The sequence below is a fragment of the Lynx canadensis genome, chromosome C2, assembly GCF_007474595.2.
Source record: "Lynx canadensis isolate LIC74 chromosome C2, mLynCan4.pri.v2, whole genome shotgun sequence".
Classification (NCBI taxonomy): domain Eukaryota; kingdom Metazoa; phylum Chordata; class Mammalia; order Carnivora; family Felidae; genus Lynx; species Lynx canadensis.
Window position 1 is genome coordinate 149,620,528 of NC_044311.2, and position 24,116 is coordinate 149,644,643.

Genomic DNA, 24,116 nt, shown 5'->3' on the forward strand with positions numbered 1-24,116 from the left:
GATTTGCCCTTTCTGCACATTTCATATAAGTACAATTTTATTTCAAATATTTATTTGAGAAAGAGAGCATACACGCATGAGAGGGGGAGGGGAGGAGAGAGAGGGACAGAGGATCTGAAGCGGGCTCTGCACTGTCAGCACAGAGCCCGACATGAACTCACGAACCATGAGATCACGATCTGAGCCAAAGTGGGACGTTCAACCGACTGAGCCACCCAGGCACCCCTCATACAAATACAATTATATGTGGTCTTTTGTGACGGGGTTCTTTCATTTACCATGTTTTAAGTCTCATCCACGTTGCAGCATGTATGTACTTTGTTCCCTTCTGTGCCTGAACGATATTTCATTTTATGGCAAAATCTCATTTTATGTATCCATTCATCTGCGGATAAACATTTGGGTTGGAGCTGTTATGAATAATGCTGTGACAAACACTGCTATACAAGTGCTATGAACATTCATGTTCACGCTTTTGTGTGGACATGTGTTTTTAGTTCTTGGGAGAGAGGGGAGTTGCTAAGTCAGAAAGACTCTGTGCTAAAACTTTTAGGAACTGCCAGACTGGGTTTCCAAGCAGCCACACCGTCTTACTTTCCATCAGCAGTGCCACAGGGTTCCGATTTCCCCGCATCCTTAACACGTTATCTTTTTTATTACAGGTGTCCCAGTGGGTGTGAATGGTAACCTTGCATTTTTATTAAATTCTACTATGTTTTTGTGAGTTTTTACAAATGTACTCGCAGCCTAATGTTAAAACTACGGAATAGTTTATAGAAGGAAAGTAAATGAAATATCCCCTCAAGGAAAGGTTGTAACAGAACAAAGAGAGGGAGCTGCCCTCTGAAAGGTGAAACATAACAGCCCCAGAGAGAGCACATGGCACTGAAGAATGTGGCACACGGGGAGGTTGTACGTGGCACACAGGGAGGTTGTACATGGCACATGGGGAGGTTGTGTGTGGCACACTGGCAGGCTTATAGAAAAATGCTTCAGGCCTACTTGTTCCCTCTTAATGTTCCATTCCCTTTAATTCACAAATGACTTTCTGGATCTGTAAAAAAAAACAAACGGGCCCTTTTTCAACAGGGTGGCATTCCTGACAAAACTCTACATTCAAATGTCAGCTGACTGGGGCGCCTGGGTGGCTCAGTTGGTTAAGCGTCTGACTTGGGCTCAGGTCATGATCTCGCGGTCGGTGAGTTCAAGCCCTGCATCGGGCTCTGTGCCGACAGCTCAGAGTCTGAAACCTGCTTTGGATTCTGTGTCTCCCTCTCTCTCTGACCCTCCCCTGTTCATGCTCTGTCTCTCTCTGTCTCAAAAATAAATAAACGTTAAAAAAATCTTGAAAAAACAAACAAAGAAATGTCAGCTGACAAACCAATTTGGGTTTTATTATTCTTTGCTCCTCCAGATAAGACCTATTACCCAACATTAATCTATCACACAGAATGTGGCTGCTGTTTGCCAACTGAAGAGCTAAAATAAATTCCCTATTTCTGTGCCTTGATGGGCCCTCTCAGGACGTGTCTAGGTGGTTCAGTGAGAGCCATTTTCACAGAATTACAGCTCTGATTGCCTAGGTCATTACCAGTCTCCACCTTCAGGCAGAAGCACTTAAAGTGCCCCAGTCAGAGGAGTGCATCTGCTGTTTTTAGCTTGAAAGATAAGGACAAATAGTTCTTAACTTCTCAATGTCTGTCCCCTCAGGCCAAGTCGGCCAGTGGGAGGCTTACCACCCACAAACTCTGTAACCAGATACCGATGAGGAGAAGGTGTGTTAGTAAGTGACCTCAGGCATGCCTGAGGAGTAAACAGAAAAGTGAGGAGCAAACAGAAAAGGAGGAAGAAGAAAATGGGGGGGTGGGCGTGTAAACTAAGAAGGAAGAAAATCATGCCACTGGGAAAGAGCCTGGCTTTGCCGGCCCTCAAAGGCAGCTGTGTGTCACAGTCAACAGTGGTTTACCCTGTGGGCCAGACTGCCCCACAAGGAGCCACAGGCTCTGCAGACTTTCCAAGAAGTCTGCGGCACACATATGCCCAGCATGGTCTGTAAATGGGAAAGTCTTATTCTGCAGTTTTCCAAATACACATAGATCTGGTGTGGATGATGAAATAGTTCTCATTTGTAAATGCGTGAGTAACGATTTTTCTCATTGTCTATTGTTTTTCTAATCACTGGACAACTAGAGCACAACAATGTTCATGTTAAAGGGTGGCTTTGTTTTTGAAAGGTGTAAAAGCACCTTCACGTAGCAGTTCATACGTATGTGTGTGTAAATATATTAATATATATAGGTCCTAAATGTCCACTAATAGGGGACAGGAAAAATAAGTATGGTATAGCACAGGGGTCAGCAAACTATGGCCCAAGACCTGTCTTTGTAAATAGTCTTACTGGAACGCAGCCATTCAACTTGTTTGCATATTGTCGACACGCTGTGCAATAGTCGGGACAAAGGCTGTATGGCTCAGAAAGCTTAAAATGTCTACTATTTGCCCCCGTTAATGTTTGCGGACTCCTGGTATAGCACATCCTGAAACACACTGCAGCGTGCAGGTGCATGCGAGTGAACAGGGAAGGGGGAGGGGGGGAGAGAGAGAGAGAGAGAGAGAGAGAGAGAGAGAGAGAGAGAATCCCAAGCAGGCTCCACACTGTCAGCACAGAATCCACCGCATAGCTTGATCCCACGAACCATGAGATCATGACCTAAGCCGAAATCCAGAGTCAGACACTTAACCAACTGAGCCACCCAGGTGCTCCCCACTGCAGCTCCTTAAAAATAAAGTCAACACCAACTGCATATAAGAACAAGGAAAGACGTCCAGACACTGTCTCCTGAGGTGAGTGGGTCCCATTTGTTTGGGTTGCACTCAAGGACAGGAATTCCAGTGCTGGGGAAGCACAAGACCTGGGAGGGAAAACCGAACTCTGGGCACCGATGCCTGAGAGGGGCAGCCCCTACACCATCCGGCCCCAGTCCGTCCCCAACCTTGGAGAGGCCTGGCGGTCCCCCCACAGCTCCAGCCCCTGAAAGACTTCTCCACGTGTCCGTCCCCTGGGGCCAAGGACTGTTGAGGGCTGTGGAGGGAACATCCCCTCTTCCCTCCCTGGTTCTGAAAAGGATAAACAGGGAAAGAGTAAGGATGGAAGCTCACATATGACCATGGCTTTAGGTCAGTTTGCCCACACTGAGCTCCATAATCCAGCAGACGTCCCCGCTGAGGTAGAGCTGCGCCAGAAGGCCCGGGCCTCCCGAATGGCATGTTGACGCCCACTGACGTGGAGGCAGCAGGCCCACGCGCATTAACTCCATCCCCACAGCAGGACACAGTAAATCCCGGACACGAACACACCCACGCTGTGGACCCTGACCCCTCCGAGGGCAGGGTGAGTGGGCATTTTTTCTGTAGCACACTAAGTGTGCATTTCTTAGGCAATTTCTTCCCCTTTCTATTCATGACACAGGGTAACCGTGAGGCTTAAAACTCTGCATACCAAGGCCTGAGCACAGCACCTCGCATCTAGCAATGCTAATATTTAGTAAATGTTATTGTCTTATGTTCCGATGGCAGTCCAGTTTTTATAGTAAGGGCATATTTTCCTCCTGTGACCGATGATAGAACACCTGCTCCGACTCCCTCCCAGTGGTTCTGAGTGTTGACTGACAGGCAGGAAACCGCTATGAAAAGTGTAAATCCTGAGCCAAACTCTGAGTACTAAAAAAGTACTAATTAGTACACACTTTACATACAAACCATAGTCAGAGGAAAGTCAATAGCCTAAAATGCTTTTATAATTAAGAAAGAAAGAGAGAAAGAGAGAAAGAAGGAAAGAAGGAAAGAAAGAAAGAAAGAAAGAAAGAAAAAGAAAGAAAGAAAGAAAGAAAGAAAGAAAGAAAGAAAGAAAGAAAGACTCTTAATTCAAAATGACCAACTGAGCACAAAAATTCATCTCCTATACCTCCCAAGCCCCCATAAAAATGATAGAAAAGCAGCAGAATAAAAGTGTTAAACACCAGGGCGCCTGGATGGCTCAGCTGGTTAAGCATCTGACTTCAGCTCAGGTCGTGATCTCACAGTTTGTAAGTTCAAGCCCCGCATCGGGCTCTGTGTTGACAGCTCAGAACCTGGAGCCTGCTTTGGTTTCTGTGTCTCCCTCTCTCTCTGCCCCTCCCCCACTTGAATACACTCTCTCTCTCTCTCTTTCAAAAATAAATATACATTAAAAAAAAAAAGTTAAACACCTACCACAAAGAGACTGGGAAAGGAACATGTCTGACAAGAGACTTAAACACATTCTGGAAAACCACAGAGGGAGGTCTGCTGAGGCAGGCCCTACTCTCTCCTATATTTAATGACTGAACTTCCATTCAATCAAACTCACAGAAGGTGCCCCGACTGTCCATCCTATAGCCAGCTCCCTGGTTCCTGGTGAGCAAGGGCAAGAAAGCGAAAGGTGGCAGGCATCCCCTGGGCCTCTACCCAACACGAGTCCCAGTCCCTGGCCCTTCTACATAGGGGGTCCACAATCTCCTTTTCAAATTGGAAATCAGAAGGGAAAATGCAAAGTGATTTGTTCAAGTTCAGTGCAGCTGGGGGCCAAGCCCGGCTGGGACTGGGGCCTGCCCCACACCACCTACCCCATTCCCCACCCGAAGCCACCCACCACCAGCACATCTCTAAACCAAAGTATCAGAGCAGAATAAAAGCACAACTTCTTGCCCTTTTACAGCTGCTGAGTCAGCGGGGAAGTGGGACACCCAGGGAAAGGCCACACACAGAGCCCCTCAGGCCCCCTCTCTCCTTACAGAGCAGTGCTTTCCTCCCACTTCTTTCTACAAAACTGGGGTCTGTTTTGAGAATATTTTTTGAGGTGCTGGGAAGATGACACATCCATCATCACTCACACTCTAGAATCCACAGGGCCTGCCCTGCCCCCTGCAGATGTCCTGCATGTCTGAGAAGCGGCCACCGCTCCATCCCACAAACAAAGAAAAGCAGAAGGAACAAGAGAAGTATACAATGGTTTAATAGAAACCACTCGGTGACTGTAAATGATTCTATACAAAATAAACCTTTAAAACTGGTTACGAAGTCACACCCACCACAGGATGTGATCAAACGCAATAGGTGAAGTTACCTAAAAGGTGTTTGCAAACTGTTTAGAATCAGAGCAGAGGCCTGCAGAATCTTTAGCTCTTCTGTCCACAATGTTTCTACCAAAGTTAGTTGGTTTACCGAAGCCACTTCTTCATCTTTCATATGAGAAACCTGGAAAGCATTTTAAAATTATTTTTTTCTTGCAGTAAAATATACATAAACATAAAAGTGACCATTCTGACCACTTTTCAGTGTATACTTCAACGGTACTAGGTACACTCACAATGTTATGTGAGCATCGCCACCACCCACCCCACAAGTTTTCCATCGTCTCTAACGGAAATTCTGTACCCTATTAACACTAACTCCCCAGCCCCTGGTAACTTCTACTCTACTTTCTGTAGACTCTGAATTTGCCCATTCTAGATAACTCATATAAGTGGAATCACACAGTATGTGTCTTTTTGTATTCTAGTTTATTTCACCTAGCATAAGGTCTTGAAGATTCATTAAAATTATTTTTCAATCCCAGTAATGTTTTCATTAAAATGAGTTGATTTCTCATTTAATTAAAACATTTGCGGGGCGCCTGGGTGGCGCAGTCGGTTAAGCGTCCGACTTCAGCCAGGTCACGATCTCGCGGTCCGTGAGTTCGAGCCCCGCGTCGGGCTCTGGGCTGATGGCTCAGAGCCTGGAGCCTGTTTCCGATTCTGTGTCTCCCTCTCTCTCTGCCCCTTCCCCGTTCATGCTCTGTCTCTCTCTGTCTCAAAAATAAATAAACGTTGAAAAAAAAAATTAAAAAAAAAAAAAAAACATTTGCTAAATAAAAATATTTTTTAAAAAAAGAGTACTTGAAAATTTATCCAATATAAACACAATGCTAACGGTCAAAAAAACCCCAGAAATTACACCAGTGTTCATCTATTTAAGCATCAAACAATGCCCGAATAAGGTGTAACAACAAGTACAAAATAGGTAACTTCTTAATCAAAACACTTCTTTAGCAGAAGAATGCGATATTCTAGAAGCATACCTTTTGAAGCACTGCATTGGTCTCCTCTATGAAATAATGGCATATTTTCTGGGCTATGTCCAAACTTCTCTTCTCATTTGTATCTGAAATGATTTCTCCAAGAAGTATTTTTTTCCAGCATGTACTAGAACCAAATTGTTCAGTAACATAATGTCAGCAGGCTCTCAAAAAGTAAAGAAGGCTTTTACACCTCAACACAACACACAAACTCTTCTCCTGTTTTTCTAGAAGCATAATAAAACTCACGAACCTCCCTAACCTCCCCCCACAGATTCCCTAACCTCCCCCCACATGCAGCTCCTGTGTTGAAGCAGACAAGGTATAGAAGCAAGAAGGAGGAACAAGCGAGAATAAGAATCAAGGCAACTGCCGCTCTTTTGAGGGCAGGCACTGAACTGTGTTGTCATCGCAATCCTGTGTCTGGCACGTAGTTAGGTGGAGTCATGTCCACCAGCCACGGAAACGGAGCAGATGACAGAACAGGAAGGTGAGTTCCAGCCAAAAGGACTAAGGACTAAGGAAAAAGGTAGAAGAAGTTTCCTTCTCTTCAAGTGACTTTCCTAAACTATGGTAAACTGGACAGAACATGTTTCACAAAGTAAAATGCTCTCAAGATGGAAGGAGGAATCTGCGATGAAGCCTTCCCGTACACACAGGTCATTCCCATTTTATAATCCAAATATATGTAGGAAAAGGGGTTGAGGGGGCAAGTGGGGCCAACTTTCTGCAGGCAGAGGAATGTAAGTGCTTCAGGGTAAGCAAGAGGGAGCCACAGCAAGATCTGAACCAGAAGGTGGCAGAGCCAAAACTACATGCTAGAAAGCAGCACCAAGCAGAGAGGAAGAGAGTGGAGGAAGAGATTCTGGATGCAGAGAATCTGAAGTAGAATGGCTTAGGAAGGGAAAAGTAAGGTGACAAGTGTCACATCAGAGCTGAAGTATACACAAGTCACTTAGAAATTCAGAACAGCTGGCAACCCACACAGGGAATAAAGTCTTAAAGGTCTTGAGCTCTAGAGATTACAACTGAAACCTCAGGAGTAGCTAAGTTTTCAAGGAAGGTAGGAAGGATGGATGGATGGATGGATGGATGGATGGATGAATGGAAGGAAGGAAGGAAGGAAGGAAGGAAGGAAGGGAGGAAGGAAGGAAGGAAGATATGCTATATGCTATTCCATATATTCACTAGATGCTAGGCACAGTATTTCATGTAAAACAATCATCTAATTGAATCTTCACAATTACCTAGCAAAGAAAGCATTATTATCCCCACGTTAGACACAAAGCAACTGAGAATTGGGAACAGTAAAGAACCCACCCTAAGTGACAAAGCTCAGGAGAGGTAGAAACAGCATGCAAACGCAGAGCCGGCAGAATCCCGGCCTTGGGCTTCTTCTGCCACACCACTCCAGACCATTAGGAGTAAGTCAGAGGGAGGAAAAGCGGTCCAAGGGTGACCTTTGGGAAACAGCCTGTTGTTTTATTTAATTTGAGGTATGTGCCTAAGGACTTATACCTTTTTCCAAGAAGGACTTAAAGACCCTTAACATGAGCACACAGGAGATGAAACAGGTGAGATGAATGGACAGGAAAACAAGACAAAGGAATATCAAGGAAGAAGGAGAAGATACAACCAGGATACACTGCATGCCTTAAAATGCTACACATTTGAAGGAACCACAGACTTGCCTCTGAGTTTTCTAGCAAACAATAAAGAGAAAGAAACGTATCAGACACAGAATCCACAATGACTGTAAAATAAAAACACCCCATCTGCTGAGAATGAACACAACTCTTTCTGCTGTTGAGACCGGGGAGTAAGTTTTCTCCCTGAGTCCCTACAGAAAAAGAGGTAAGCCATATCTTAACAGCTGCCATTGAATGAGTACCAGCTACTTGGAGGCACAATGCTAAGGGTTATCTCTACGCATCAATTCATTTAGTCCTCCCAACTGCTCAAGGACCGGGTCACCTTCTTCAGCAAGTCCTCTTTTCAAGTGGTTTCTCTCACCTGAGCTTTTGCCAAGTAGTGGACCCGGGCTGAAGGAGCTGCCTGGACCAGGCAACACGCAGCCACGTAAGCGGACAGTCCCTTCCATGCTGGGGGAGGGACTGGCAGCCTGAAGGTAATGTTAAGGAGCTGAACCAGGACGTGTGTCTACACGGGGGGCTCCTCTACCTGCCTCCCCCATGGAAAGGCCTCTCCTTTAGCAGGGGTCTGGATCTGCCCCCGGGGAGGATATAGCTCCCCAAGAAGCGATTTGTCCCCAGGGGAAAACTCGGTACTCAAGAGGCCTCCCCCTGAACAGTGACGATGCATTTTTTTAAAAATATTTCCTCTAAACAATGCAGGTCACCAGGGAAAAATACCTGAGAATAAAAAGTTCTCAGGGCCACGTACTCTGATTATGACTCTAAAACCAGAATTCCAGAAATGGCAAAAACTTAGAAGTGAAACACTCACCACGCGGGCAAGTTCCATAAAGAATAAGCCACCCAGTACACAATGGCATATCTTCCTCCTCCCGGGCTGACTGTTTGAACTTAAGCTAAAAGAAGCCCCTGGGTTATGTCCAGGTTTAAGTTCTGCTCATGACCGACACACGTGAAACTTACAATTCTTCAGCTTCCAGACATAACAACTTAAGCGCTGTGAGTAACCTCCAAGATGGTCCGTCCCATCCAAATGTCAAATTTCTAAAGCATAAGAACAAACAATGACACACCTGTCATTTCAGTACCTCATGACACCGTGGCAATGGCTGAAGAGCCAAACATTTTCTGAAGGGGCTGAACATTATGTAACATTACGTATGGCATCTTGGTCACAATAGTAAAAGAGAAAACTAAGTCCTCAAATACGTAAGAAGAAAGCCAGAATCAAAACAAAACAAAACAAACAAAAAAACCCCACAAAACTCTTTCTTTAAAAAAAAAAAAAAAGGTAAAAAACAACCTTCCAACAGATTGTGATAAGGAGCTGAGCCTGGCCAGAGCAAGAGGTCACATGCCACAGGCCCCAGAGATGAAAGGTGAAGAATGTGCATCACCCCAGGCATCAGACAAATGGCAACCACCACAGCCAGACTGCTCTCACACTGCTACTGGATCATTTCAAACTTGGTTTCATTTACAGGAGAAAATCTGAAAGGAGAGCCTCGAACCCTGTGTATCCCACTTGGCGTGGAATCACCTAGCCGCCCCCGCCAGCCCTGCTCCCTGAATGCCTGCAGCACGCCGCAGGGTGACTGAGGGCCAGCGAGGCCTGCGGCAGCCCGATGCCATCCCACCTGACCACGTGCTGAAGGCACGTCGGTCTCCCAACCGATATAAACAGGGCTTTCTTTTGGTTAGATCATTTAATACTTCAAATTTGTATCTTATATTCCCAAATAATCTTCTTGAAAAGCATCTTACACTCTCGTGTGCCCACATCAAACACGATTTAGTACACATAGTAAATGCTCAGCAAATACCTACCTGTCAACTGGAACAAGTCAGGAGGTATCTCAGACCTACAGAAACCCTACCCTCCATTTTCTCATCAAAGTTTCCTGAAGGAATAATGTTAAGAAACACTCACTCTATAAAGTCATGATCCTTTAAAATGGAAATCTTCTTGTTCATCTGTTTATCTGTTGATGGAAGATATTTAACAAGTATATCTATACAAAATAAAAAGATCAAAATGAAATTTAGGGTGTCATTTGACAGACATGCGCGCCTTCTAAAGTTATTCTACCTTCTCAATAATCAAGACGTGTGTGAACAGTTTTACCTAATTCACATCGAAAAGCTCCAGTGGAGTCCAAGTCAATGAATCTTTATTTGGCCCCTGAAAAGCTACAAGAATTCCAGGGCAAGGGACCAAATATCCACAGTCTCAACGCATGTTCCCACTAAGCCAATGAACCCACAAAACCAGGTCGTTAGGACAGTGGCAGGATGCTGGGAAGTTACACTGACCAGAAACGCAGGAGCTGTACAAACATGAGGAATTGTTTGGAACATAAAGGTTTCAAGAGCCAGAATTCAAAATTGGGTATTTGTGATTGTGATCATAAGCAATAACATGCAAAAATTAAAGTTTTTTGGGGTAACAGGGTAATGCCTGATTTTTCTGTTTTTAAAATTTCTCTTTTGGGGTGTCTGGGTGGCTCAGTCAGTTAAGCGTCAGACTTCAGCGCAGGTCATGACCTCGTGGTCTGTGAGTTCAAGCCCCGCATTGGGCTCTGTACTGACAGCTCGGAGCCTGGAGCCTGCTTTGGATTCTGTGTCTCCCTCTCTCTCTGCCCCTCCCCAGCTTGCTCGCTCTCTCTCTCTCAAAAATAAACATTAAAACCTTTTTTTAATTTTCCCTTCATATTTGTATGCTTTTATTTTTCAATGTAAAAAAACTAAAATGTAAACTTTGTTCAAAACTGACAAATTAATATTTCACGGTCATCAATATTAAAGCTATTCTGATAACAGGAGGTTAATCTCAAAGCTAGTTTTCTAAGAGACCCAGCAAGGCCCAGTTTTTGCTTTTTTAGTTCTATTTTGAGAAATAATATTATTATTCTGCCTACAGGATGGAGTTGTTTTGCCTTGAACAAAAGTTTCCATTTCCATCAGAACTTGTTTTAAAACTATCCCAAATTATGCATTCAGTAAACCTCTGGCCATATTTCTTCATAGCCTAGAAAACTATTTCTCTGCTGCATCAAAAGAAGGGAAGAAATCAATTTTCTATGTACTGTTATTAATATTACATTTGGAATTTCCACAGCATAAATTTAATTGCTCAATTATTTCTTTTAAATAGTAATACCAATGATGGCTAGTTAGTAGGCCACAAAAAATAGAAATGAAATCAAGATTTCATCATGACATTAAACACCCCAAAATAAGGACTGTGTAAAAGATTTATTCCTGTGATCACCACAGTGCCTCACGCAGTAGGTGCCTAAATAAATTTTTATGTTTTGCTCTCCAATCTATCCTGTATTTAGTGACAGTAACAATGTCTCAGTACAAACATTTCTATTTCTTCTCATCTTTTCAATATTATATTCATTTCCTCAGCGGTTTTCCTTTTCTTCTGTTCTACTGTCCGACCTAACCCAACACAACTTTTCTCAGTTCTTCCTATCCTCGATATCGATGAAGGCTTTGTTGTTTCACTGGCCCTATCTAAGGGAAGATAAATGGTATATATTTTAAGGTTTTGCCATTTTTACTAAAACTTAAAAAAACTATATCCCAAGATGGGGAGGAAAAAAGAGTTATATCATCTTAGTAAGAACAAAGTTGATTCCAACCTTCTGAGACATAAACACAAGCGTGAGGATTATGGATGGAAACGAATCCATACTCCAGGAGCAGTCGCTGATTATCATGAGGGCCATAGCAGATGAACACCTCTTCATGTTTCCTACAGCTTGAAGCTGTTCTAATTTCATAACAGCGAGTTTCCTCATTAAATGCTGCTTCTACCTAGAAAGGAAAATTGTTCAAGTTTTTTTAAAGCCAAGCATACAACTAAAAATATTAAGTTATTGTATTAATTTACGGCAGATGCAGCTTTCAAACACTCATCACTGAATTTAACCACCCGTGGAAAAAGCCACACCTGCACCAGGGCCTCTTGTTTGCCTCCACGTCACCCCTCTGTAAGAGAGGGGGTCCTGCCCAAGGATTCTCGGGATGGCTGCACGCATGACACCTGACAATGGACAGGTAAGACTGACAGCTGTTTACCAGTCACATATACAGCAATAAGGACACACCAGCCACACAGGGCTAACCGGGGGCTGTACTCAGGAGCAGTGTGACCAGCAGGGGCCATGGGGAGCAGGATTTGGAGTAATGGGAGGTGACCCCCTGGCTCTCATGGGAAGATGTGATTGCTTGCTTGAATAGTTTCAAGGGCTGGCGGGAAGGTGAAACCCGTTAGGTTGAGGCCAGGTGGGGTGCGCTAGTCTAGCTGATGGGGCCACCGCGGGGGTGGGGTGCATATCCAGCGAGAGCTGCAAAATCAGCCTAGCCTCTGGGGGCCCTGTGAGACCCAAAGACATCAAGGCAGCACATGAATTTCAGGTTACAATTCACAGCCTTTGAGCAGCAGGATATCGGTTGACACAATCACATGGATTTTGTGACAATTCTGTTAATAGATGAGAAAGGAAAAGTTGACCTACCTGCTCTCCACAATAAGGAGTGGGTACAGGCACGGAGGCCTCCATACTAAGCAGTAAATCCCAGTGAGGGCAAGGACCAGCAACAGGCTGAAATTGCCAGCTTGCCGCACAACAGATGAGGGCTATGGTCTCGAGTTATGGGCCAAAAGCCAGCTGCAACTCTTTAGACCAAGGACCCGCCATCTTTTTTCCATAGAGGGCCAGAGGGCAAATATTTCAGGCTTTGCCAGAGCCCTGGGGCCACATGCCCACAGGCCGTAGTTTGTGATGCCCCTACACTTGGCTGTGAAATAACTAGTTTACAGCACAAATGCACTAACAGCCCAATACAAATAAAGTCACGCCAATGAGGACTCAGTCCCTGTGTCCAGCATCCTATTACACTGCATGCCCCCAACATTATTTCACTGACATCAATCACAGACACACCCATCTAACCTCCACCTCCTCTGCTTAACACTGCCAGAAACGCATATTTCTACAAAAGAACAAGCAGACAGGCAAGGAGACTGCCTCGGCCTAAGAAAGCACAGTACAGGCCTCCCTGCGCTCTCCTCTCACTGGCATGTGGGCTAACCAGACGCCATCGATCTTCTCCATATGGGGTAGAGTATGAAGAGAACAGCATGGGCAAGGGCCCAGCCAGTGTATCTCAAGTGTACCCTGAGCAGGTTACAGGTAAGCTGACACGTGGCTACCTCTGCCCTCGAAGCCAGGCACTTAACCCCAGCAAGCCTACAAACATCATCATCTCCATTATGTGCCACAGGGGGAAAGGGCTGGGGACGAGATCTAGGACTACCTCCCAAAGAGGGTTTCTTTAATATTTCCCCAACTCCATTTCCCCACAGATATCCATCCATTCAGTAAAGGTTTATCGAATGCCCACTAGGTGCCCGGCCCCGCAACGAGCCCTCTGGTTACAGGGCAAAACAAGGCATAGTCCCCGTCCTCACACAGCTCATGGAGGGGGTCGTAAGTCAGTCAGTGATCGTGGCAAAGGTCAATGCTGACAGCAATGCCACCACATGTGAGAGAGAACAAGGCAGCAATCTGGACCTCAGCCCCCACGCTGGCAGGAGAAGGAGGACGCTGCACCAGAGGTGAGCGTGGGGGGCTGCTGGTTAAGGTCATCCAGGGGACACAGCACTGAGCGCTGTGGGTGAAAACACAGCAAAAAAAAAAAAAAGGGACGCCACGAAGGGAAACAGGGCTGGGAGAAAGGACAGAAAATTAGCTGGTGGCAGGCAGGTTTACCTAGTGCCAACAACACCTCTCTCTATGGTTTCAAAGTCACAGGTTCTACACGTCAGAGTCCCTCCTGTCCGAACAGAACGTGCGCCCTCGTCAACTGCTCACCTGCACACGGGGGCTGTGGTTCAGCAGATCCAGGTACGGGGCGAGCGCACAGGTGTCTGGCTCCGCGGAAAAGCAGCGCCTCCGCCTGGGCTTCACATACACGGCCCTGGTGTTGACCGTACACCAGGCCCACAGGAGGGCACGGTAGCTAAAGATGCTCCCGACGGCCTCGGAAAACAGAGGCTGCAGGGAAGAGAAAAAGCCTCTGGAGGAAGAAAAGAACTCTCGCACACGGGCTCTCTGCTCTTCGGCCTTTGCTCTCAAGGGTTTGGGAAAAAGATTCACCACTTCTGGCTCCAAGCAAACGGGGCAGGTGTAGGCCTTTGGTAAAATCTCTAGGTAAGGTTTCCAGACGGACTGGTCCCCAGCATGCTTTTCTGAAACCAGAAAGGTACACAGAGCCAGCAGAGGAGACGGAGGAGGCCGCCATCTGTTAAAATGAGAAGTCAAACATAATTTAAATTATTAAATTATTAAAAGGCAGATTAAAAGAATTGCTTTTATTCAAAATATGGAAGGAACTAGAGACCCAGATATCCCAGTGGTGTTTTCTGCTCCCAGAGGAACTGTAGCCAAACTGTGACTACACTAGGAGTTTATTTGACGCACCCGACAGGGGGTCTCTTGCCTCCTCAAACTTTCCTCTCCAGATGGCACCCTGATGTAAGTGCCCCAAAGAAGTCACACTGATAAGCGACAACTGACTCACTAACCCAAAGTTCCAGCTTTGTTTTTAGGGATTCCTTTTTGTAAACAGCTTCTCTGCTTCCAACTTGGTTCTCCAGTTTTAAAGCTTTTGCTCCGTTTCACTTAATTCACTTGGCTAAGCGTATCAAACACGGTAGGAAAAAAATGGGTGGAAAGAATCTAGACCTGCCCCATCCAATACAGTAACCACTGAGTACTTATAGCTATTTCAGTTTTAGTTTTTTTAATTAAACGTAGCGTTTAAAATTCAATTCCTCAATCATGTAAGCCACATATCAAGCACTCAATAGCCATATGTGGGTAATGGCCACCATACTACACCAGGCAGAGCGAAACACCCATTTCTATCACTGCAAAGCTCTACTGCATGATACTAACCCAGACAGAAATTCAAGAAACTCATTATATATTTGCTAACGTTTTAATTCCTAAATTTACCCACTCTATTACCAATTATACCTTGCAGTATTTTTATTTGCTACCAATAAAAAGATCTTATGTTGCATGAATGTATTTAGAAAAGTTTTCATTAATCTCACAGTCCAGATTCTACACTGCCAATTATCCTACTCAAAATTTCAGAATGATACAGAAAATGTTAATACAAAGAGTATCCTTGCTTCTACTCAGGTCAGTAAAGATACATTTGCCTTCAGAAAAACATGTGGAGGAGATTAAAAGTCCAGAATTTACCCTGGATTAAGAAGCAACATAATCTTTCAACCCTCATAATTTAGAAACCCCTTCTGCTAAGGATCTTGCTCACTCTGTCCTCATAAAAGTCCCCCAAAATAAAGGCCCCCTATAACAAAAGCCAGAAAACAGTTCTCAGCTCCTTTTTTGGCCTTCTCTCTTCTCTGCTAAACAAAACTAACTCATAATGTCAACAGCTCTTCATAGTTGAAAGAGAATTCAACCATGTACAGTAAGGGAAAAATAAGAGTAACATTTGTTAAGACCTACTACGATAGAGGAGAACAGGCTACGAGGAGTCAAGGTACTCAGAATGATTTACATCTATTCTTCCATCTTATCTTCATTTTCTGTAAGTAATAGATCAGGATTCAAACCCACATCCAAGGCAGCCTATTAAAAACCTTAAAAATGCAGTTTAAAATGAATCAAGAACAAACTTCAGAGAACAAACATGTATGAGGTGTACGAAGGGGTGGTCCTAACGAACTAGGCCTTAGTTGACATATTTGCTGATGCTGTGGACTTGAGAGGATAAGCACTTGAGCAGACAATCATGTGTGCGGTCACTTACTTAGCGATGTACGCCCCTAAGTAGCTTCTAATCACTGTGTCCGTGGTGAGCAGGCAACTCTCAGGCAACGAAATAATCACCTGTCCCTCCTTACCAAAAAGAAAGTAAAGTTTAGAACACCCACACTTTGAGAAGGACCTGTGAGTACAAGTTCTGTGAAGTCCTTGAGTCCATGATCACCTCCTAAGAACCCAGCAAAACCCAACCACAGACACCAGAACCCACCGGCGGTCCGGCTCCCACATCCCTGGGTCAGCGGATGCAGGCGAGACTGCTCCAATGGCAGGGACCGCAACCCCAACAACAATCAAAGGTGACTCATTTGACTGACATCCACTAGCAGTCAGCCTTTCACCAGCGCATATGGAAACACTTTCACAACTCACATCGCATCGTTCCTTCACTTTCTTACACCAGGGAACAGTGCTAGCTGTGGGAAACGACAGAAACCATTCCATCTGGCGAAATGTGTGCATCCAGTGACTGCTCCCAGCAATGGCCTACTCTCCATACCACCTGTGCCAACTAGATAAAGAAGAGGCAGCCCGCCTGCACAAGGATCGCATTTTACTACCTGCAAAAGTGTAGTTTGCATTTCCTCCCACTGAGACAGGAATACAGAAAGAAAAATTAAGATGTCAAGTAACAGACACCAGGAAGAAATAAAGCATTAACAAGGCTGATGTTAATTAAGATCCTGGCTTTCATTATAACTGGCATCTAAGTTGGTTAAAAGTCTCAGCCAAAAATCTTCTGGGTTCAATTTCTGGTTTCAATATATGTAAATCAAGATCAAGTTGGACGGTCCCTAGAGTCCCCTCCTACTCCAACAGCCCACAATTTCAAAAAGCCACTTAATAAAATGCTCTGTATCTTGACTGGAATAAGTCTCACCATCATCAACACTTAAGAAACTAGACACTTAAAATCTGTGCATTTCACTATGTGTAAAATACACCCCTAATATTCAAAAAGTTTAACGGAAAGCCATATTTGAAAGCAGATGTGAAGCAACTGCCAATCATCATTTCAGAATCTAAACAAAGATGACCTATATTTACTGCTTTATACGTGAGGCATATTTCTCCTCCGGAAATAGAGCACAGTCAATTATATGTTCTCTCAAAAAATACAAATACTGTGAGCTGCCTAAGTGGCTCAGTCAGTTAAGCATCCGACTCTTGACTTTGGCTCAGGTCATGGTCCCAGGGTTGTGAGATCAAGTCCCAAGTAGGGTTCCATCCTGGGCGTGGAACCTGCTTAGGATTCTCTCTCTCCCTCTCTCTCTGCCCCTCCCCCACTTGTTCTGTCTCTCAAAAAAATAAATAAAAATATTGTACAACAATGTGACTGTACTTAATATTATTGAACCGTACACTTAAAAATGGCTAAAATGGTAAATTTTGTCATATATATTTTACCACAATGTAAAACTTTAAAGTTAAAAAAAATGAAAGTACCATAATAGAGTTATACATTAAATGGTACCACTCTTTAGGCTAAACACGTGTACACAGCTGGATTTTATAAGTAAGGAACTAAAAATAAATTAAGGAATTAACTTCTAGCCTTACAGAAAATCGTGCATTGGATGTCCTTTAAATAGAACAGAAAGAACTAAAATGGACCTGGGGGATCACCTACGTCATCTACCTTGTTTTCCAGCTGAGGAAACAAGCTGGGGGGCTAGGGGTTGGGGGCCTTGAGCTGAAGGCCACCCTGCACCCTGGGACCAGCTCCGAGGCTCTGCCCTCTGCTTCCTCAGGCGGCACTCATATACCACACACAACCTCTCAGATAAGTGTGGCTTCCTCCCCTGGCACATTTAAAATATGACCTGCTTTATACAATTTGCTGTGGCAGAGATGGCTAGCTGCCAACCTAATGTGCCTTCTCCCCTCCTGCCATTAATGCAATCGTATCTGGAGGTGCCAGGGAAAGGACACGTCTCTCATCCCTCGAAGCCAGCCGGGGCTGTGCACCCAGTCACTGTGGATGCAATGGGGCTGGAATTTCCTTAAAAGAAGGAAGCCTGCCCTTCCTCACCCCCTGGCTCCATGCTGCTGCTCAAGCTCCAAGAGCTAGACCGTGGACCTGAGGGTGCAGGGCTTCCTCTAGGATGTGCACAGAGAGCTGGAAGGAGCCTGGACCTCTAACGGCCTGGGACCACCACACGTGCCCAGGTCTGCCTATCCAGGCTTGCTTACTTGAGAGCAAAATAAACTTCTACTTTGTTTAAGCACTGTTACTTTGGGTTTGTCTCTTATATGCAGCAAACTTAATCCTGACACAATTATATTCAAACCTATTATTAGGTAAAAAATGGCTGTGTGTCTGAAATGTCTTTAATTCACTTGATCTAAACCACAAAAACAAAGCAGCAAAATCTATACTAGGCGTCAAGGAAAAGAGAAATTCTCACCTGCAAGGATGTTTTGCTCATCAGCCCTCTTCCTGTACCTAAGACACAAAAAGAAAAAAAAAGGGGTAAATCCTATGATATCTTCAAGATCTCAGGGATATCATTTTGATCAAAAAAAATGCAATTGAACTTCAAAATTACATAAAGCTGAAGCTGGGCACCTCTCATCCTTTGGCTCCCAGGGGAGAGAGAGGATCAAGAAGCTGTTCTGGGAAATGTCCTGACCTCCTTTTGCATTTATAATCCTTGAAGAGCAAAGAGTCAAGACCTAAAGATAATCGACTTTACACACATCTGCTGAGGTGTCTCTTACAGGACCCTCTGAACTGGACCCTCTCTCCGAGGACCTACCAGCCGTGCTGGGGGCCCGCTCTTGATGCCCACCCAAGCTGAGAGGCTGGACCCTCAACCACTTTTACCCACTACCAGCACCAGCTTTCCAGCGATGATCTTGAGACCTCTTTGACTGGCTGGCCAGTAAAACCCACTCAGGTCCCACAAAGACTGCAGACGACACCCTCCCCTCCCCGACCACGAAAGCCATTAGACTCTCCTTGACCAGGTGAGCTCAGCAGGCGCAATCCAGGACCAGCTCCTCCCTGTGAACCAAGGCCTTGGCCAGAGCAGTCACAGCAAGTAATCTCACCAGCTGCACTGTCAACACCACCAACACCCAGAAATTAACCCTTCCAAGCCAAAGGCTGCCTTCCTGTAACAGTCAGACAGCAGCTTTTCTGCCAGGCCTACGTACACTGTGACCTATAATTATTATGAGGTCCAGAACGTTCATCTTTTCAAATTCATACTTCCTCATCTTTTTCTCTCCACTCGGAGGGACTATAATTCAGCAAAGGTCAATCCCTGCAGGACTACTAGGAGCTCCTGCTTCATGGATGGATCTTCTTCCTCAAGTCCTGGATCAGGGGTCTGCCAAGTCTGATTTGATGAGTCATAACTCATCTCCCCACCCAGAAGCATACTGTCTGTTCAGTATTTGGTTTTAAGAACTTATTTAAATATCTTCTGTATGTCCCACAGCAGAGTTAATCACCCCTGTGGGCCAGAACCCTTCCTGGAACCAATTACTAATGGGAGGATTTTTTTTCTACAAGGTCATCCTTTAAAAGACCCGCATACTAATCTAAGTGGAAATTTCTCTTCAAATATATATACGAACAGAACCTGGCATATGAAATAAATCTGGGAGATACTTCGCCTGTATTTCTACAACATAGTGTTCAATATCAGAAATCTGCACTTACTAAGGCAAGGTAGAAGGTGGCCATTAGGATCTTATAAAAGTAAAGCTTATTACAGACTTCCCAGCACCTTAAAATTTCTGCAATCATAAATCTAACTGGGAGACCCAGATTGGCCAGTGCTTTTGGTGGCAAAAGGAAATAGTAGGGTCAGTACTCAAATCAGGTGAGAGTCTAAAGACTGAATCCTGCTTGCAACCGAGGAGTCTTGCCTTGCCCCTCCACAAACCAAGATTAAGTCCCCAGAATTTTGTACACTTGGACAGACTCCCACAAATGTTCCTTCCCATCAGATTAAGAGCTAAAAATATATAAAGCATTTAGAGAAGATATGTTGAAATCCCAACCCACAATGTGAGGACATTAGGAAGTGTGGCCTTCGATAAGTGATTAGGTCATAAGGATGGAGTCCTCATGAATGGGACTTGGTGCCTATGGCAGCAGTAGGAAGAGACCAGAAAGCTTGTCTAGCTCCCTGCTCTCCAACACGTGAGGGCCCAGCACGAAGATGGCAATTTGTAAACCCGGAATCAGTCCTCACCAGACACTCAATCTGCCCATGCCATGATCTTGGACTTCCCAGCCCCAAAACTGTGAGAACGAAATTGTTGTTTAAGCTACCCAGTCTATGGTAATTTGCTACAGCAGCCCAAACTGACTAAGACAGAAGGTTCTTTGCCCCTAGAAATGTAAGTAGTGGGCTCTGATCATTACCAAACCGTTTTGCTTTAGCTTCTCTGTGACCACGAATCTGGAGGTGGGCCCAGAGACAGTTGTTCCCACTAAAAACGGTAACTCTTTACCGCTCTAAATTATAGTTAGATTACTTATTTTCAGGCATCCCATTTAAGCATATGCCAATCCCTGCTTGGTAATTTTAATCCTATCCTTCTTAAGGCAAAGAGACATCTGAGGCATAGACAGGCCAAAGGCACAAGTCCATGCCTGACACTATGTCCTCTTGATCATCTTGTGAAAAACTCCATCCAGTCAAATCTAAGAGCATGGCTTTTACTATTTTTTGTGCTTGACACACAAAAACAGAAAGTTCAACATTCCGTTAGAGCCTGACAAAAAAAGGTTTACCGTCTTAAATAGGAGTAGTCCTAACAGATAATGGCAAGTATTTTAGCCCAAAGTCACCATGTGTAACTGACGCACAGGGAATAACTACACACATCACCTCATTCAACCAGGCCCACACGTGGTTAATTATTTATCTTGGTGATGTATAAGGAAGTTAATCCGCTCAAAGTTAAATTATGTAATGGCTACTTAATCATCTCAGTGGCCAAAAGGAGCACTCAAGAGGCATACGATTTAATTTTCTGTAAGGTAAGTGTGCTGTACCTGCCCTAACGGCACAGCAGTCTCTATGCTACACCAGACCCAGAATCCTTCCGAAAAGCATCTTGGTCCTCTCCACGGACACCTCAAGCCCACTTCTGGATGGAATTGGTGGTATGCAGGCACACACCCAGAGCAAGCTGCCAACTTCTATGAGAGAATGTTCCAGAAGAAAATGCTAATCCAAACTCCACATCAAGCTCCTGAACTTCAGAAAATTATGTTAATTGGCCTCTGCTTAGGTGACTGTTAAAGCTACGGCCACACAGAAGGCACACAGAGGGCTCCTCCTCTAACACTTGGGGAGCACAGCCACAAGCCAGCTGAGGCCTTCCTAAGGACTCCTCTCCTCGAGCCACACCACCAAAGAATGAGCACCTCCACTGGTTGTTTGGAACCTCCTTCTCTTAGAAAACTGTTTTGACTCACCTGAGCTATGGAATAATCCCATCAGCCTGCATGGCTTGAAAACTCCCATGAAACCACCATAAGCATGATGATAAGGACACCAGGTACATTACATAAATGTCTTCCCTATGAAGACCCAGCAAAGACATTTCCTTCAGGTCTCTTCCAGGAATACCTGCACTTCTGCCACATAAATGATTTAATTTTCTTTACAGAACACAAAGACTCAGGTGTTGATTATATAAAGTGTCTGGCCACTGGAAAGACAAGTCAAATTTGTGGCTCACCTCCCAGGTATACAATAAGATTTTAGAATCAGGGCTTTTATGTATTTTCTTATCCCTGCCTTCACCTTATTTTTCTATGCTCATTTTCCTTTTATAATTTTTGATATTATTTCACCACTTGGGAACTTCTCCCCATAAGCCACTTCAACTTATTTTTAAAAGAAGGCGAAGGATAAATAAATATGACAGCTACAAAGTAGGAAGCCTGACACACAACAGAAGATGTGCTCCCAGACAGAATACAAACCACCTTTAAGAACTACACGTGTTTTCCTATCACCTGGGCCCACACGTCTCTCATGTGAAAAAAGTCATGAGACTTGAATAACAGGCCTTACCTGGAAAACAAGCAGGTATTAAGTTTGTATCTTCAAACTTTCTATCTTTCAGCCACTTCTTAAGCTCTATAAATTCAGGCTTGTAGCTCTCATTCACTAATCAAGAGAGAAAAGAAAAAATGGAGAATAAGATCAATATGTAATCAGATCACCATTTAAGAAGTAATGGTCTCACACAGTCCTATTATAAAAGAGAATAAATTTTAAAATATGACTAAATAACGTGAACTAGAAAAGAAAAACCATGGTCACCTCAAAGATTCAGGAAAAACATTTGATAAAATCTAACATTCATTCCTGTAAATAATGCCAACAAGGCAAGGATAAAATTTCCTGAATCTGATGAAGACTATCTAACAAAAAACCTACACACCTGACGAAAAATCAGAAAGCAGAATGGTTGTTGCTAGGGGCTAGGGAAGAGTGAAGAATGAGGAGTTACTACTTAATGGGTATAGACTTTCAGTTCTATAAGATGAAAAGAGTTCTGGAGATTCATCACACAACAATACGAATGTACTTAACATTCTTGGAGTATACTTAAAAATGGTTACAATGGTAAATTTTAAGTTATGTGTATTTTATCACAATTAAAAATAATTTTTAAAAGATCTCAAGTCAGTAACATGAATAAATGGAGAAATATACCTTGTTTATGGATTAGAAGACTCAATATTGTTAAAATGTCAAATTCTCCCCAAAGTGATCTATAGATTCAATATGACCCAATCAAAATTCAAGCAGACATTTTGTATAAATTGACAAAATGATTCTAAAAGCCATATGAAAATGCAAAGGACCTACAATAGTCAAAACCACTTTGAAATACTGATTTCAAAACTTATTATAAGCTATAGTAACCAAGATTATGTAATACTGTCATCAAGACTAATAAAGAAATCAATGGAACAGAAAAGAAAATCCAAAAACAGACTCACAAATATACGAAGAGATGATTTTTTACAAAGGTGCAAAAGCAATTCAGTGGAAAAGGACAGTTTTCTCAATAAATGTTGCTGAAAGAACTGGATCTACATAAGCAAAAAAGGATGCACTTATTCCTATCTTGCACCATCTATAAAAATTAACTCAAAATTAATCACAGACTTAAATATAAAGCCTGAAACTACAAAACTACTACTAGAAAACATGCCAGAAAATCTTTGCAACCCAGGGTTATATAAATTTCTTAGGTACACCGCCAAAAGGAAGATCTCTAAAACAACAAATTGATAAAGAGGACTTTATTAAAATTTTAAATTTCTGTTCTTCAAAAGAAAGACACTGTTAAAAGCATGTAAAGAAATGCCACAGAATAATTGAAAACACTTGCACAACACCTATCTGATCAAAGACTTGTATCCAGAATATCTAAAGAACTCTCAGTAGTCAAGAAAAAGAAAACAAGACATTTTTCCAAAGAAGACATCCAGATGGCCAACATACACATGAGAAGATGCTCAACATCACTCATCATCAGGGAAATGCAAATCAATACCACAATAAGATATTACCTCACACCTGTGATTTTAGAATGGCTAAAATCAAAAGCACAATAAACAAAACAAGTATGAGTGAGTATGTGGAGAAAAAGGAACACTTATGCACTGTTGGTAGGAATGTTAACTGGTGTAGCCACTGACAAAGACAGTAAGAAGCTTCCTCAAAAATTTTTTAAAAATAGGATTACCATATGACTCAGTAATTCCACTACTGGGTATTTACCCAAAGAATACAAAAACACTAATTCCAAAAGATATGTGCACCCCTGTGTTTACTGCAGCCTTATTTACAATAGCCAAATTATGAAAGCAGCTCGAGTGGCCACTGACAAGATGAATGGATAAAGAAGAGGTGGTATACACACACACACACACACACACACACACACACACACACACACACTGCAATACTACTCGACCAAAAAAAAAAAAAAAAAGAATGAAATCTTGCTATTTACAACAAAATGGATGGATCTAGAGAGTATAATGCTAAGTGAAATAAGTCATTCAGAGAAAGACAAATACCATATGATTCCACTCATACATGGAATTTAAGAAATAAACAAAGAAAAACAAGATAAAAAAACAGACTCTTAAATATAGAGAACAAACGATGGTTATAGAGGGGAGGTGGGCGGGGGGGGAGGGGAAACAGTTGATGGGGATTAAGAGTGCACTTATGATGAACACTGAGTAATGTACAGAATTGTGCAATCACTGTATTGTACACGTGAAATTAGTATAATATTCTACATTAGTTGTACTGGAATTTTAAAAATTAAATAAGCTATAAATAAATAAAAATTATCATTTTCAGCTCAAAAAACAATAAAAGAATAGTGCAAAAAGATAGATACAAGAGAATTTACCAACACAGTGTCGTAAAAAATCAAGGTGTAGAA

At 43.3% G+C, this 24,116-nt stretch overlaps 1 protein-coding gene across 2 annotated transcripts in view; it reads right to left on the minus strand.

The window, feature by feature from the left end:
* Window positions 1–208: 208 nt before the first annotated feature.
* SETD4 (SET domain containing 4) overlaps window positions 209–24,116 on the minus strand; it is a 29,047-nt gene continuing 5,139 nt past the window's right edge. Inside the window, exons 3-12 of one of the 2 annotated variants that reach the window (XM_030329615.2) lie at window positions 21,713–21,808; window positions 18,074–18,111; window positions 15,652–15,740; window positions 13,677–14,106; window positions 11,439–11,613; window positions 9,719–9,800; window positions 8,752–8,832; window positions 6,137–6,260; window positions 5,144–5,274; window positions 209–1,054 (exon numbers count right to left, since the gene is read on the minus strand). In XM_030329615.2, coding sequence (XP_030185475.1) covers window positions 1,030–1,054; window positions 5,144–5,274; window positions 6,137–6,260; window positions 8,752–8,832; window positions 9,719–9,800; window positions 11,439–11,613; window positions 13,677–14,106; window positions 15,652–15,740; window positions 18,074–18,111; window positions 21,713–21,808 — 1,271 coding nt within the window. In that variant the 3' untranslated portion in view covers window positions 209–1,029. Of the gene's footprint in view, window positions 1,055–5,015; window positions 5,275–6,136; window positions 6,261–8,751; window positions 8,833–9,718; window positions 9,801–11,438; window positions 11,614–13,676; window positions 14,107–15,651; window positions 15,741–18,073; window positions 18,112–21,712; window positions 21,809–24,116 lie in introns of those variants that run through there. The other variant, XR_004344109.1, reaches the window with a different exon arrangement.